Source organism: Prionailurus bengalensis, chromosome E4 (assembly GCF_016509475.1).
Source record: "Prionailurus bengalensis isolate Pbe53 chromosome E4, Fcat_Pben_1.1_paternal_pri, whole genome shotgun sequence".
Taxonomy (NCBI): domain Eukaryota; kingdom Metazoa; phylum Chordata; class Mammalia; order Carnivora; family Felidae; genus Prionailurus; species Prionailurus bengalensis.
Window position 1 is genome coordinate 800,419 of NC_057360.1, and position 17,410 is coordinate 817,828.

Below are 17,410 nucleotides of genomic sequence, written 5' to 3' on the forward strand. Positions count from 1 at the left end.
CCTGGCTCCTCGCTCATCTGCACCCTCTCTCTCTCAAAAAACAAAAACAGATAGAAATGGGACTATTCCTTCCTGCTCAATCACAGCTCCCACCTTCCACATGTACCTTCTGCCAAGAAATGCAACCCACTGGGTCTACTGGCTAAACGACTGATCACTCCAGATGCGCTCTACCTGTGTGCTCCCACCAGGCACCGCTCCGCTCATCTCCACCTATTGCCCATCTCCTTAAGCCCATCACCATCTCGTCCAGACATCATAACAGCCCCATAGCGGGGTCACCAGAACCTATTCTTGTTCTCTTTCCCTTCATTCTTCATGCTGCAGCTACAATGATCTCTTTCCAAATAAAAAGTCTGTTTCCATCACTGTCTTGCTTACATTAATTGCTTTAATTCCTTCCCACCACTCACAAAGAGGTCCAAAATCCTTACCAACTGTATGTGAACTGCCTTCTGCATCCCTTGCCAGCCTTTCCACACTTTATCTCTTCTACAGCCATAGTGTTCTTCTTCTGGGTTCCTGGACTCACTGAGCTCAGTCACCTCAGGGCCTCTCTGCACATGCTACTCCTCCCAGGGACACTCTCAGCGTCACGTTATCAGTTAATTGCTATTATTCTTAAAGTCTCAGCTTCCTCAGAGAATCCTTTAAGAAACCCCCAGACCAGGTCTGCTTTGCCTGATATCTCCTCCCTAAGACCCCGTTTCTTTCTGTACTCAGCGTTCTTCTGATCACTCAGAAGTGACTGAAATGCCAGCCGCTGTGCCAAATGTTAATTTTGCAGGATTAAACTGCAAAATGAAAAAGTACTAGAAATTTGTTCCAAAGTAAATAAAAATTAATATTCCTAAACCATACTGTTAAAAACGGTTAGCATGGTGGTAAATTTTATGTGTTTATTTTTACCAGAATAAAAGTTTTTTAAAAATATACTCACTTAAAAAATTATCACCCGTGATTATATTCAAGAGCTATCATCTTTCAGGCTTTGACCCCACTCTACCCACCTGGCCTTAAACACAGCGAACACCTAACATCCCCTTCGTTCTGAGACACAATCCCTGCGCTGGCCGCCGTGACTGAGCCAGGCCACCCAGCCTACATGAAACTCCGATGTGAACGCCAACAGACCTCACGCAGAGTCTCGCATGGAATTTGGACAAACTGACAACAGGCGGCCATAAACACCCTTTGGTGCCAGAAATATCTGGATTACGTTAAGAATAAAGGAAAAAGGTACCTTTAGAGGAGAAAACTCTTGACAAACTTCTCAACCGAGTGACCGGACTTAACAGGACCAATAATGACACAAAGGAACACTCGGAGCCTCCTGAGAGGACGCTGAGGACACCTCACCACCCAGGCAGTATTTTGCCCAAAATGCCTACGCTGAGTCCCATCAGGAAGAGACGGTCAGGCAAGTTTAAACTATGAGGCACCTGGGAAATGTCAATGTCATGAAAGCACTTCCTCCCTGAAGAGGCAGGTTAAGGTTAAAGGGTCATATTGATTAAACAGCAGGTTTGATCCCAGAATGGATGACACATGAAACACAAAACTACACAAAATCAAGAAGAAAGCAATTAAAATGGACATTTTGGGGGCAACTGGGAAAATCAGAACAGACCGTATGTTAGTATTATCGCGTCAGTGTTAAATTTCCTGAAATGGTGTGAAATGGAGTGACAGTCACCCCGGGCAGCACTTATGGCTGAAGCGTCATCCTGTTGTCCTCCGTCTTCAAATGGCTTGGGAAAAAAAAAGGTACACACACACAGCACACAAACGTACGTAGGTTTTCTGCAGAGACTGGAAGGGGGTGTGGATGTGCGAGTGAGTGGTGCCCCCAGCTGAAGGGTGTGCACATACTCATCGTGCTATTCTTTTAACTTTTCTATAGGCTTATATTTTTCAAACCGTGGCCCTCAGCAGAAGCCCTTTAAGGACTCTGTCGATGAGGGAATGCTGGGTGGATGAACAAAGGGTCCCGTCTAGCAGCGAAGACGGGCCCCACGTGTCCCTCTCTCTACGGAAGGCGGGCCCAGGAGGAAAAAGGCTCCATGAAGGACACAGGCCTCTGGAAAGCAAGGACTCGTCACTCTTCGTATTCCTCACGACGCCTTCCAGAACGTACCAGCACACGCCATACACTCAGTACACGTTTGTGGCGTAAGTAGGAACAGCTCGCTCATTAGGTGTCATGTTGCGGCAGGTTAAACACACTGAACAAGCCTGAGTGGCTGCGTGACTTTTGAACATCATGCGTGTGGCAGTACGAGGAGCACATGAGCCGGACCGAACACGGACACCGAGGAGGGAACCGCAAGCGATCCGAAGCTGAAGCACATCACACGCGGGGAAGAGGGAAGGCCGACGCGCTCCCGTCTCCCTCTCTAACCTTCCCTCCCGCCATGTGCCTTACAGCCACGTTTACTTCCGCGAAGCCTCCTGCCTGTCACCCCTTCCCTCCGTCACCGTCCTGTGACCGTTTCTTCTCACTACATGCCACCCACTCCTCGAACCACACACACCAATTTTAGGGTCACAAACTTAAGCCCAAAGCCACGACAGACACGGCGTTACAGAAAAACCCTTTATCAGACCTCTATGCGCTGCCTCAACGGTGCCTCCCACACCTTCCTTGCTTATTGAGACACTGGCAGCGATCTCTTTGCTCTCCGGACGTTCAACCCCCATTACTAGGAAAGGCTGGTCCTGCAAAATACACAGACAGCTTTCACTTACAACTCTCCAGCTGCCTTGCAGGAAACCTGTGGTCTTAGGCAGGTTAGTGGTCAATGCAACTGACAAGTGGGCCAGTGAGCACGCTCTGTTCCCCAGCTGCCCACACTGTCCCTACGTTGATCTGCAGACTCCATGACACCAGCCACCGTCAGTAGGACCAGACCAAGGGGTATACACACATACATCCACCATCACTACTGGGAAAACAGCCTGAAACAATGGCCCTGTTATTGACGAGCACGTTAGTTTCTTAAGTACTAATTTAAAGAGGGCCTTTTCCTGTCCACGTCAAGGTTACTGGGACAAGAACAAAGAAAAAAAAAGGCTACGTGGTTTTTGTCACCTCTTGTTTTCAAAACATTCAGTTCAGATGACCCGTGACATACGAAGAGTGTACCTTTCCCTGGATGCTTCATCTGGGATACCCAGGCATATTTCTCGGTCGAACCTTCCTGCACGTCTCAAAGCAGGGTCTAATGAGTCCGGGCGGTTAGTGGCTCCAATGACTAGGACCTGAGCGGTGGCAGCCATGGTATTCAGATCTAGTAAGAAGCAGACACAGGATGAATGGTGGATAAGGCCCCAGGGACGGAGGGCGATCACGTTCACAGAAGTGGTTTAAGTGGCTAGAGAGTAGTTCACATTTTGCCAGCAGTATGGACATAAAGCTATCGTTTACTAATTGTCTAATATGCGAAAGCTGTAAAGAAAACAGACACTTTGTCCTCAAGAAGTTCACAACCTACGGAGAAAGCCACGGGACAAATTCCGTGACACAGTAACAGGTATAAACAAAGCAACACAGGAATCTGACGGAAGAGAGCACGGGTTCTGATGGAGGACCGAGGGAGATTCAGAGAGGAGGTAATGTTTGGGGAAAGCCTTGAAGGATGAGGAAGGACGCTAATAAGCGGACACGCGTTGACGAAATCCACGTGACGACACGGTGTGAGCGACAGCACGGAGGCACGAACACGTGTGGGAGCAGCCCAGCGGCCGAGTCTGGCAGGAATGAGGAGTGGCGGTCTCACAGCAGACGTGTGGCGTGGAGACGGGGCGTGCTACCGTCTGTGCTGTTCTGGCCCAATCTAGACAGTTCTAGGAATGACGGACCACGCGGCCCCACGTGTACCCTTCCTTCGGATTACTGCCTTCAACTGAACCCAGGTGGGCCGGCGGGGAGTCTGAGGTCACACTCCTCATGGGTAACAAGGGAGTAAGATCCTAAGTAAGTACTCTGACATCCAAGACACAAGAAACTTGTAGAATATCCCTTAGCCAACAGGAAGCCAGGAAAGGGTTTTTCTCATAAGGTTTGTGTTTCAGGAAGACAATTCTGATGGTAATTTGAACAGAGTAAAGAGGAATACAGGGAAGAGCTTATTGCGGTCTGATCACAGCCATCAGGCGAGAGGAGAGAAGGCGGGGAAGAAACAGGAAACACCCAATTCCAGGGCAGCTGCAGACACAGTGGAGGGCACGGAGAAGGGAGAGACACGAGGGCCTCCTGTGGACGATAAGGAGGGAGAGGGTACTGCTGGCTGAGCGCAGAAATGGGAGGGAAAGGCAGAGGGGCGACGGGGGGAGAGGGTCCGGCCTGGGACACACAAACTGTGACGGATCTCGCAGGCAGCCGGGAACAGGTGTTGGAGGCTTCTTAGATATCGAGGTTACAGATGAAATTTGTGTCTCATGAAGAGTTGCACAGGAGACGGTTGGGAGATGGGCAGAAGGCAAGGAGAAGACCGAGTGGGAAACCTTACAGAGCACCTCTGTATAGAGGATGGGGGGAAGCAGGCAGGCATGGAAGGGGACCGGTGAGGACGGGCCGGAGAGCCAGGGGGCCGCCAGAAAGACAACGGTCATGCTCCAGCCACCTGTGCCAACGACGACCAGGACGAGGGGGTTGGCCACATCGAACACTGTTGAGAACTACCGAGCTGACCTGGCACTCACTGCCTGCCAGGCACCAGGGCACAGTGGCCCTTGGCCAGGCCCCACCACACCTGCAACAGGTAGGTCTGTAGACGAGGAAACTAAAGAACAAAGGTTTGGAGAGGTCAGCGCTGGGATGCCCCACGATCATTCCACGATGCGCCTCAGTACGATGGCAGAGGCGGACGTGGAGTTATGGGTGAGGTGCAGGGTGGAACAGAATACAAACGTGTTTACTTGACAGCGACTATGCCTTTGGTAAACCTCAGGGTGAGAAGAGAGACACAAGGTGGGAGGTTTCACTGACACAGGAAGGCTCTTACATACTTGATGAAAACTGCATAAAAGCTCAAGGAAGACGTTCATGCTGTGAGGTCACTGCACAAGCAAAAGAAAGTACAGGAAGGGAGGTGGCACCTAATACTTCAGGCAGCATCATGAGCTGCACACGCGCGTTCGCGTGATGACGCTCTGCGCGCGCTGAACGCCCCTGGGGCTGCGACCGGGATGGGAGCAAAGCTGATCCCACTGCTGAGGCATGTGGGTTTTAACGCCCGCAGCCAAGAGGACGAGCAGCAGGAGAACTCTGTCCTAAAGAGAACCCTGCAGCAGTCAAGCAGCAAACACAAAGGCATTGAAACAGCAACATTTCCCACATGTACTGTTAACAAACAACCAGGGGCGCCTGGGGGGCTCAGTCGGTTGAGTGTCCAGCTCTTGATTTCAGCTCAGGTCATGATCTCAAGGCTCGTGAACCTGCTGGGGATTCTCTCTCTCTCTACCCCCTCTCTGTCTGCCCCTCCCCCACTCATGCGCCTGCATGCTCTCTCTCTCTCTCTCTCAAAATAAACAAATAAACAAAAAAGATGCAAGCAACAGGTTATATATAACAAGGTGTATGGTGCGATCTCAGCATTGTAAGAAGCAAAACAACGTCAGTATATTTCTGTCTGTGTATAAATGTATTAAAATAACCGTCAGATGCGCTCCAAAAAATTAATGATCTAATTCTTTATGAAAAGGACTTTTTACTCTCAGCTTTACTCTACCTGAATGGCTCATGTCCTCACATGTTCCTTACACTGGTAAAAGAAACACAATTTGTCATCTTAAAATGAACGTAATTTTTTAAACTGACCGTCCATGCAGGTTAGGAGCTGGGCCACAATCCTTCGTTCCATATCTTTTGAAGCAACATCTCTTTTGGGGGTAATGGCATCAATTTCATCAATAAAGAGGACACAGGGTGCATTTGACTGGAAATAAAAATACCACAAAAGGCCATCATAAACTGGAATTTAAATAAAAACTTAGAAAGAAAAAAATATTTTCTCCATTATTGCTAAAATACAAGTTCTCTTCTAATTTCTTACCAGCTTCTATACTGGCCACGTTCAACAACCCTTACATATTCTGGGTGCAAATAATGACATAAAGTTGATCTTTTCACTTTTTCTTAGTTTTAACCACAGTGACAACTAGTGACTCTCAAGTGTGCACAATGTCACAGCATCTACAGGGCATCTGCCATGAGCTGGGCAGGCCACTGAGGGTTTGTAAGGATCCTCCCATTTATTTTTATTTTTATTTTTATTTTTTTTAAATTTTTTTTTTTCAACGTTTATTTATTTTTGGGACAGAGAGAGACAGAGCATGAACAGGGGAGGGGGAAAAAGAGAGAGGGAGACACAGAATCGGAAACAGGCTCCAGGCTCCGAGCCATCAGCCCAGAGCCCGACGCGGGGCTCGAACCCACAGACCGCGAGATCGTGACCTGGCTGAAGTTGGACGCTCAACCGACTGCGCCACCCAGGCGCCCCAGGATCCTCCCATTTAATATGCCCCAAACTGCCATGAGATTTGAGCATTATTATTTTCTTTAAAGCGTATCTATTTTGAGAAAGAGAGGAGTCCAAGTGCCAGCAGGAGAGGGGCTAAGAGAGACAGAACCTCAAGGAGTCACTGCAGAGCCCGAGGAGGAGCTCGGTCCCAAGACCATGAGTCTATGACTTCATGACCTGAGCCAAAATCAAGAGTTGGACGCTTAGCTGACTGTGCCAGCCAGGCACCCCTCGAGTAATGTTATTAACCCAGCTTCCCGGCAAGGAAACTAAGGGTTACAGTGGTTAAACCTCTTCTGTCCACGACCAGGCGGTCAGTGCATGGAGGCACGAGGACTGGAGACCGTGACTCCGACTGGCAAGCACAGGCCTGTAACTATCACGTATCCTCAGGATAAAGTTCTAATAGGATGTAAATGTCTTCCCCAGATGTTCCTGAACACCGACATTGTAATAGTGAATTAAATAGTAATTTAATAGTAATTAACAGTAATTTAATAGTAATTAAATAGTGAATTGAATAGTAATTCAGAAATAAATTACAATTAGGATAAAATCCAGTCTCGTAATTTCTCTGGTTAACAAGATTTTCTTTGTACAAGTTCAATTAGGCAAAAGGAGAAGAATTTATCCTGGCATTTCTATGGTTGTTCTTAGAATGTGATAATCCTAAATGTTAAAAATTTTCATACTACTTACAAGTTGTTTGGTAACTTAATTTGTGCAAAGTGAAAGTGACAGAAAATCTCACAAGGATAATGTATTTTCTTTTTTTTTTTTATGTCTGTTTATTTTTGTGGGGTGTCTGGGTGGCTCAGTTGGTTAAGTGTCTGACTCTTGATTTCAGCTCAGGTCTTGAACTCAAGATTCATGAGTTTGAGCCCCACATCAGGTTCTGTGCTGACAGTGCAGAGCCTGCTTGGGATTCTCTTTCTATCTCTCTCTGCCCATTCTCCGCTCACATTCTCTGTTTCTCTCAAAAGTAAATAACATAAAAGAAATTTTTAAAAAATATTTCTTTTTGAGAGAGAGAGAGAGAGAGAGAGAGAGATCGCATGCACACACGCTAGTGGGGGAGGGGCAGAGGATCCAAGCAGGCTCTGAGCTGATAGCAGAGATCCTGACGTAGGGCTGGAACCCATGAACTGGGAGATCATGACCTGAGCTGAAGTCAGAAGCTTAACCGACTGAAGCTTAACCTAGTGAGCCACCCAGGTGCCCCAGGGTATCTATTTTCAGCAAACACCCACTGGGTGTGACAGCCCAGAATTTCTCACCAATTACAGTTACACTTGATTTCAGACTGAACGGACGATGTTATCCAACAGTCTGTATCAGTGGATCTACTTTAAATATTTAGTCATCACGGATAACAAATCACCAAGTTTACAAGAGGATGGCAGGCGACCAGGCTAACAGACACTGGCCCTGGATGGACAGGCTCTCCGTCGTAACACCGCACAAGCAGACAGCCCGACGTGGGTCACTAGCTGACTCACCACTGCCTGCTCAAACAATTCTCTCAGCTTCTGCTCAGACTCCCCAGACACGCCGGATACAATCTCCGTGGCAGCTACTTTCAGAATTGGGAGGTCCAGTTCCTGGGGACAAACACAGGAAAGAATGACCACATTTTGAAAATTTATCTTCCCCCTCCCTTTTCCTTATTCAGTCCCTCTCTCAAAAGTGAATTTTTTTTAAAGTTTATTTTTGAGAGAGAGAGAAAGAGCATGGGGGAGGGGGTGGACAGAGAAAGGGAGAAAGAGAGAGAGAGAATCCCAGTCTCTGCACCATCAGCACAGAGCCCGACACGGGGTTTGAACTCGAACTGTGAGATCATGACCTGAGCTGAAGTCAGATGCTCAACTGACTGAGCCCTACCCAGGTGCCCCTCAAAATTTAATTTTTAAAATGACCTCTTTTCTGAGGAACTTCACCTTTTGTGTTGGTCTGATGAAAACCATTATTTAAAAATCTACAGTTTAATTCAAACACAGCGACTAGATACCTCCACCTGTTTTTACTTCATAGGAGTCACCATGAAATTGTCGTTACGTCTTCTGAATAAAGGGTCTTGAATCTGCAGAGACATGTTTACCCCCGACTTATAGCTGAGCCAGAATAATTTTTTTTTCCTTAAAGAACTTTTTTTTAATGTTTATTTATTTTTGAGAGAGAGACAGAGTGTGAGCAGGGGAGGTACGGAGAGAGAAAGACACACAGAATCCGAAGCAGGCTCCAGGCTCTGAGCTGTCAGCACAGAGACCGACGCATGACCTGAGCTGAAGTTGGACGCTCAACTGACCGAGTCACCCAGACACCCCGAGCCAGAACAATTTAATAGGAAAGGGCAGGGGTTGTGACAGTCCTTCCCACTCACGCTACAGGCACTTCTCACCCCTGCATCCAGAGGAGGAGCCAGTTAGTCGGCAGAGGGCAGGTTCCTGTCATAAAGGAGGAGCAGCCACTGCGGCCCCACCAGCACGGAGGGCAACAAGCCTGCCTAAGCCCTACTCATCCTCAGGCTATTCTGAAAATCACTTCCTCAACCACGGGCAACCTGGGACCAGATAGCATCCCACACTTCCTGTCTCCCACTCATTTCTGCTGTGACCGTGCACAGCGTTTACTTGTATGATAGCTGCTTAATGTAGGCCTTTCCTATTAGACTGAAAAGCTCCTTGAACGTAAACCTGGGTTTTCTCTATTTATCGCTGTTTTCCAGCATCTGGCATGCACCTGTCACAGGACACTTTGTTCAACAGAGGAACAAGTGAGGCAAACCTGTCGTCCCATAAGAGCCCCAATCCCGCAGATCCTAACCTATCAGTAGCTACTATGACACGCTATTCTTCAAACTGAAGTCACTGGGACATTTTGCATTTACCACCCAACAGTTTCCAAAAACAACTCATGGGATGAAAATAAGATCGGTAACTTTATTTTGCCAACTAAGTATTATTACCATTTCAGAAATGTTATTTTAACACTAAAAATTATAAGAACATGACTCTGGAGATTTTCAGTATATTTAGCTGTGAAAAACAATATAGTCCTTGGTTTCCTCATTTACTGCTTTTGAGAATCACTGGCCTAAAGGGAAAAAGGAAACTAAAATATACACTGTGTGTTAAAAAAAAGGGTATTTATGACCATATTATTTTGCTTCCCACCCAACCTTTGCCATATAAATAATCGGATGCATTAAAAAAATAGCATCTCACAAAGAGCTGGATGAAAGAGGTGAAAAATGAAGAGAGGATCAGTCCTCCTGGGAATACGTCAAGTCTGGTTCAAGCTGACCAAAGAGGAAAATAAAGACAAACAGAACAAAAGCAACAGAAGCAAAGGCGTGTCAGCGAAGCTCACCCCTGCAATGGCGTGCGCGAGCAAGGTCTTCCCGCAGCCCGGCGGCCCGTGAAGGAGAACCCCACGCGGCGGGGTGGCGCCCAGGTGGCGGTACACCTCCGGGTGACGCATGTGGATGAGCATCTTGCAGACTTCCTAGCAGGGAATAAACAGGAAAGAGGTCTTTCACGGCCTGAGAGAGAAGGAATCCAAGTGGAAGGAAGCCTGTTCTGCAAAGTAGCAGACTCAGGAGTTTGAGCCCCGGCTCTGGGACCTACGGCGGGACTCCACAGGAACCTGCCTGAGCCTCCGTGTCCTCAGCTGTGGTAACAGCTCCCTGGCACCGATGATGGAAAGTAACCACCACGGTAACTGGCAGAGTAGACACTGGACAATAACTAACAGGGTTACTTACAGTTTGGGGAATGCGTTGGAGTTTCTAGGAATCTCCATTTCTTCCACATTGCCCAGTTTGTTGGCATATAATTTTGCACGGTATTCTCTTAGAATTTTTTGCGTACAACAGTATTACTTACAAAGCACGAACCTTACGTACACCATAATTAGTGGTGGAAAAGCAGAAGGTACTGTTTCTTTTATCCCTCAGCACCCTGCGGGGTACAGGCCAAATTTCACCACCACCACCCCCTTCCAGGCTGCTTTCCGTGAATAACTGATTGGCAATATACCATCTGAGTAAAATTCTGAACGCGAACTAACTTTTAATGTCGTATCGCTGCCTCCAACATCTTCAAATTTCACCTTGGAGATCTGTAATTCCAGCCCCTTGGCTTTAGCTGGCAATCAAACGAGGAGACGAAAAGATTAGTGATTCAGTAGTAACTCAGCGCTGCATTTAATAATGTTTAAGTAAACTGAGACCACGAGACACCAAAGTGTTTTCTCATGAACCGCACACAGCAGGCCCCCCAGAACGACAGCTGGGACTAGCGAAGCCTCTTTCACAGCATGCTCAGCCCCCCAGACCCGTGGCTCACCTTTCTTCTGCAGGACAGCTTGTATTTCTCCGTCTACTTCCTGAAGGTCTTTCTTCCTTTTGTTTCCCTTGCGCTTCAGCCTGCCTTTCCTTTTTTCATTACTCTCCAGCAGAGAAGCGTCTTTGGAATCCTGGAAAGAAAACAAATTTAAATATGCCATGCTTGAAATTACAATGGCAATGTTTTCTTAAAGAGGGCTGTTATTTAGGCGCACCTGGCTGGCTCATTCGGAAGAACATTCAACTCTTGATCTAGGGGTCATGAGTTTGGGTGGAGAAATTACGTAAATAAATAAAAAACAAAAACCAGGGACGCCTGGGTTTTTTTGTTTTTTTTTTTTAAACAAAAACAAAAAGATGGTCATTATTTAAAATACCCCATTTCTTTTAAGTGTATTCTTATTTAGAGAGAGAGAGAGAGAATGTGTGTATAAGTAAGGGAGGGGCAGAGGGAAAGGGAGACAGAGAATCCCAAGCAGGCTCTGCGATGTCAGCACAGAGCTTGACGCAGGGCTTGAACTCATGAAGAGAGAGATCATGATGTGAGCTGAAATCAACGTTTGGATGCTTAACCGACTGAGCCACCCAGGTGGCCCTAAAATACCCCATTTCTGCCCTGGCACTTGCACCTACCTTGGCTATTCCCAACCTCTCTGCTCCAGGATGGTAGCTGCTGGAAAGCATCCTTCTTTTCCACAGCTGTAAAGCTCAGTTTATGCCCTGACACACGATTCTTCTCGTTAATCTCATGCCCATATTCCCAGAACGCTGAATTTGCGACTGTATTATAGCCTGCCATAATCTGCCCTGTGTCTGAGCAACTCTCCTTGTTTCTTTCACGGGAGATGAGATGCTCATGTTCACCTTTAATTTCTCACTGAGCTTTTCACCAGTTGGTCTTCATGTGATGCCTGATGAACCGCTAAATTAAATATGACTACAGAGCTGCTTTGAAGGCCATAAAAAAGTATAATTCAACTTAAGACTCAAGCTATTTCCTTAATCTTGCAATAATGTCCTCTAAAAACATGATTAACACAAAGAGGTTTGAAAAAGGTCTAGTGAAAATTCAAAAGGAGAACGGTTTTGCCACACCAAGTAAGTGGTTCTCGAAAACCACTTACAGTGGTGTTGTTCAAGAGAAACACAATGCCACATACAAAATTTTAAATATGTTCTAGTAGCCACGTTTAAAAAAGGGGGAATCAACAAGTGAAATTTAGTACCTTACTTAACAAAATATACTCAAAATATTATCGTTTCAACATACAGTCAATATAAAAAGTTGAGAGGTCTTACATTATCTTTTATAGTAAGTCTCCAAAGTCTAACATGTATTTTATGCTAATAGCACATCTCAACTCGTACACTAAATTTTAGTGGGAAATATTTAATTTGCATTTAGACTTCATAAAACTTACAGCTGAAAGAGTACATTCACATGCCCAAGTTGTTCCAAACACACTTAGAAGTTTTTTTGTTTTTTAATTTTTTTTAAATGTTTATTTACCTGTGAGAGACAGAGATAGAGCATGAGGGGGGGAGGGGCAGAGAGAGAGAGGGAGACAAGAATCTGAAACAGGCTCCAGGCTCCGAGCTGCCAGCACAGAGCCTGATGTGGGGCTCGAACTCACGAACTGCGAGATCATGACCTGAGCTGAAGTCGGACGCTTAACTGACTGAGCCACCTAGGCGCCCCATATTAGAAGTTTTCTAATAACTGAAGTATTATTTTACAAATTTAAATGAACAATTCAGTTCCTCATTTGCACTAACCACATTTCAAGTGCTCAAGAGCCACGGGTGGCTAGCACTTACCACGCTGGACAGTGAGCCCCGGGGGCATACTCAGGGCCTATCGTGGGACAGATCACTGTAAATCCCCTCTCCCAGAGGATCTCCTAGGGGATCTAACGCCAGGCATTAGAATCAGTTAAGGGGGTACCTGGATGGCTCAGTGGGTTAAATGTCCCACCCTTGATCTTGGTTCAGGACATGATCTCACAGTTGGTGAGATGGGAGCCCCACGTTGGGCTCCGTGCTGACAATGGAAACCTGCGTGGGATTCTGTCTCTCCGTCTCTCTCTGCCCCTCTTGCACTCGTTCACGTGCCTCTCTCTCTCTCTCTCAAAAAAAAAAAAAAAAAATCAGTTAAGGATGGTGCCCAGTGTGTTCACTTTGTGATAATTCATCCAGCTTCACTTTTATGTACAGTATACTGCAACTTACAAAGGTTAAAAAAAAAAGGGGGTCCCTTATTCAGTACATTTTCACGGTGTGCCCATTTGTACGGGCTCCCTGAAGGCATTACCCGAGGCTCAACACGAACCACACAGCTGTTGCACGAGCTGACTTCCCTTCCTGACAACAACCAGCCTTCCAAACATAACACGCAGACGAGGTACCTATTCTTTAACTCGCGCTGGTAAACGCACCTCGGAAAGTTCATCAGGCACGAATTCGACCAACTGCCTGACAACGACGTGCTGGGTGCATTTTAGCCAGGGAGACGCTATGAAGCAAAACAAAGGTCCTGCTCTCCGAAGCTGAAGACAGAAGACAAAGAAGAAACCCAACTAAACAATTCTACAGTAAGTTCTAAGTGGTCACAAGGGCTTGACCAAAAGGAGATGAGGCAGGAAAGAGCATCCCACGACGTGCTATTTAACACGTCAGTATGTGACTCTGCGAAGATTACAGGGAAACAAGATGGTGTGAGTCACAGGAACCTGGGGGAGTTTCAGACAGAAGCATGAGTGCAAAGGCCCCAGGTGAGAGTGAGCGGGTGTTCTGGAAACAGCGCCAGGCCACGGTGGCTGAGGCGAAGCGGGGAGGCGGGGAGCAGATGACTGAAGTGCCAGCAGGACAGCCACGCACACAGGGCTTTCCCGGCCATTACTTGTGAGGACTCTGATTCTAGACTGAATGGAGTCATTCTTAATACGCGAAAGAACCCCCCGACTTAACTCGTAAAAAGACATCTGCGTGTGGAGACTAATCTGGAGGAAGGTCATCTCCGTCAGAAGGCCTGCACTTGGAAAGAAGCGGTGGCGGTAACGGGGCCTGAACACATCACTACAAAAGTACCTCTCTCTCAGATCCTGGCTTCTTGTGCTTGCTCTTCTCGTCTGCCAGGTCCATCTTTCCACCGGGAGTTCTATCAATAAACCACCCTCCCTCTGAACCCCTGGCAGGGGTCTTCGAAGGAATGGAGTCTGTTCCGGAAGGTGTCCGTGGGGCCGAGTCGGTGGCTTCTCTGTGATCCATCTCGGGAGTCCGTGAAGCAGAGTCGGGATGTCCTTTCCGATACAAGGAGAGCAGGGAGCTGTTCATGTGATTTGCCGCCTGGCAGAAACACGACATCGCCTACGTCACCGTGCTGGCGCTCACGGACACGGGCTACCCGCACGGAGCAGCCACCAGCAGCTTCCCTCACAGCACTTCCAGTCAGAAAACACGGGTGCTGACAGATGCTTCACCAACATTTCCTGTTCAAACAGATGTGCCCCTGCTTCACCGCCACTTAATAAATGAAAGTTAAAGAAAACCGAGGAAGCGTGCTCGCTTTTTAAAAATATAACATAGGGGGCACCTGGGTGGCTTGGTCAGTTGAGCGTCTGACTTCGGCTCAGGTCATGATCTCACGGTCCGTGAGTTCGAGCCCCGCGTCGGGCTCTGTGCTGACAGCTCAGAGCCTGGAGCCTGTTTCCGATTCTGTGTCTCCCTCTCTCTCTGCCCCTCCCCTGCTCATGCTCTGTCTCTCTCTGTCTCAAAAATAAATAAACATTTAAAAAAAAAATTAAAAATATAACAGAATTGGGGGCCCCTGGGTGGTTCAATCCATTCAGCCTCTGACACATGATATTGGCTCAAGTCATGATCTCGCGGTTATGAGCTTGTGCCCTGCATCCGGCTCCTCACTGAGCGTGGAACCTGCTTGGGATTCTCTCTCTCCACCTCTGCCCTGATCACTCTCTCTCTCTCAAAATAAATAATGAACTATTAAAACACATAACAGAACTGGGCTTGACAATGAGCTGGCCAAGAAGAGCCACTATTATCTCATCAACTCAAAACCAGATCACATGTCATTATCATCCTGATTTTGTCAATAAATAAAAAAAAATGGAATTACCAATGGGAACAAAAGAGAGTAAGTTATAAATCATCTGGCATCACTTAAATGTCTCTTAAATGCAAACTTACTTATTTGCAACCGCAGCCTTTTAGCAGAAAATGTATCCTTCTCCCAATTTTTACTATTAATTCCCCTTTCTATTCCTATGTACCCTTATTTCAGGCCATTCTCTTCCCTTCTTCTTCCTATAAAACAGGCCATAAACACAAATACTGAAAGGAATCCCAAGGATTCCTCAACACTGTCCACAGAAGTATTGATGAAGACGTTTACAATTTTTGTTTTAATGTTTTATTTATTTTCGAGACAGAGAGAGACAGAGGGTGAGCAGGGGAGGGGCAGAGAGAGAGGGAGACACAGAATCCGAAGCAGGCTCCAGGCTCCGAGCTGTCAGCCCAGAGCCCGATGCGGGGCTCAAACTCACAAACAGCAAGATCATGACCTGAGCCGAATTCGGGACGCTTAACTGACTGATCACCCAGGCGCCCCTTGATGATGATGTTTAAATCTCTTATTCTATTCCATACTTTTTTTTTTTTAAGGAGGGTTCATAATGACTAAAAAAAAATAAAAGTGGGTCCATTAAATGTTTGGCTTACCTGTGGATCTGGGTAATCTTCCATATTTGAATCATGATCTGAAGAGCTTTCAGTATACCTCAGTAAGAAGAGGAAAAGAAACATCTTAAAGGCTTTGCTCCCACATCCTAAAAAAAATTACTACCCCAAACAAAAAATTTACTAAGGCAAAGTATTATGGTGCTTGAGAGCCCAGGCTTTGCGATCTGAGAATTCTGGTTACTGGTTACTAGCTTCTACTTAACCTCTCTGAGCATCAGCTTTCTTATCTATAAAGAGAAGATAACATGTAACGTTCACATCTCTGAGTCATTAGAGGATTAAACAAGCTGACAAAGTCCTTAGAATACACGTAAATGCTTAAAAACTGTGGTTATTTTAATGCACGCAATAAACAAAAGTGAAGTGCAGAGTCCTATCAGACCCAAAGGTCTCATTAGGAACATCAGATGCCAACAAAAGGAAATATTCCAGCAAGCCATCAGTAAGTAATTGAGTAACAAATACACAAATTCAACAAGACCCATCTGTGTGACCAGGGTAGCTTTCCCAAGTCTGCCCATGAGAAATGAAGGTAGGAGAGATTTTCATATGATGCATGAGAAACAGGGATAAATCCTATTAACTACAAACTGTAGCGCAGGCTCAGCTCATTATAACCCAGAGGTGATGGACCCTGCTACCGTTCAATGGTGTTTCTTTAGAAAATAATTAATAAAAAAAGGACTCTTCCTAAGTAAAAAGGTTTACATGCATGACATGACCCATCTTTATAATTAAGACATGAATTCTTTTGCTATTCATTAAATTCTATTAATATACTTTTGGGCGTTTCTAATCAATGTAAAGAAGGTGGATTATTCAACTATTTGGAAAAGAAATAATTTTGCCTTACAATTTATACCCTATAAAGTGGATTAAAGAGTTAAATGGAATGCTATAAAGAAACAAGGATTCCACATATTGTTGTGAGACGTCTTTCTGAGTATTTCAGCACAAACCATACAGGAAAAGACTGACATATCTGACTAGGTAAAGATGCAGAACTTCTCTAATCAAAAGACACTTTTTTATTTTTTAAAGTTTATCTACTTTTGAGACATACACACGCACACACACACACACACACAGAATCCCAAGTGTCAGAGCAGAGCCCAAAGCGGGACTCGAACTCACAGAACCGCAAGATCATGACCTGAGCCCAAACCAAGAGTCGGCTCTCATATGACAGACAAAACCCATAAGCAAGCAACTAACAAAGGAAACAGGAAACAGTCAAATAGTTTTAATCTCACTAGTTATCAAAAAACTACAAATAAAAACATCAACTTTTGCCTAGGAAGCTGGCAAAGATTCCGTAACAGTGTAACTAGGATTGCAAAGGTACAGAGAAATGCACTCTATTTTTTTTTTTTAAGTTTATTTATTTATTTATTTGTTTAGAGAGAAAGACAGCAAAGGGAGGTGCAGACAGGGAGGAAGAGAAAATCCCAAGCAGGCTCCACACTGTCCGCAGGACTTGAACCCACAAACCGCGAGATCATGACCTGAGCCTAAATCAAGAGTCAGACGCTCAACCAACGGAGTCACCCAGGCACCCTGAAGTCTTTATACAAAGTTGCTGGGAATATAAACTGAGGCGACGTTTTTGGGAAAAGAACTCCAAATGTAACAGAATTCTGAAAAAGACATCTTTGACCCCAGCAATACCACTTCAAGAATGTAACATTAAAAAAATATATATATACAAAGATATATGTGCTGCAGGATTATTTACTGTGTGTACGATAGTGCAAAACTGGAAACAACCAACTGTCCACGAGTG

General features: G+C 45.9%; 1 protein-coding gene across 5 annotated transcripts in view; it reads right to left on the bottom strand.

Annotated features, from left to right (window-relative positions):
• The window catches only part of NVL (nuclear VCP like), a 90,901-nt gene that overhangs the window by 65,536 nt on the left and 7,955 nt on the right, over positions 1-17,410 (bottom strand). For 4 of the 5 annotated variants that reach the window (XM_043568734.1, XM_043568736.1, XM_043568738.1 and 1 more), the window contains 8 exons: positions 15,607-15,664; positions 13,957-14,214; positions 10,871-11,000; positions 10,593-10,669; positions 9,894-10,028; positions 8,024-8,125; positions 5,822-5,939; positions 3,146-3,290 (listed from right to left, as the gene is read on the bottom strand). In XM_043568734.1, coding sequence (XP_043424669.1) covers positions 3,146-3,290; positions 5,822-5,939; positions 8,024-8,125; positions 9,894-10,028; positions 10,593-10,669; positions 10,871-11,000; positions 13,957-14,214; positions 15,607-15,664 — 1,023 coding nt within the window. The remainder of the gene's footprint in view (positions 1-3,145; positions 3,291-5,821; positions 5,940-8,023; positions 8,126-9,893; positions 10,029-10,592; positions 10,670-10,870; positions 11,001-13,956; positions 14,215-15,606; positions 15,665-17,410) is intronic. The other variant, XM_043568737.1, reaches the window with a different exon arrangement.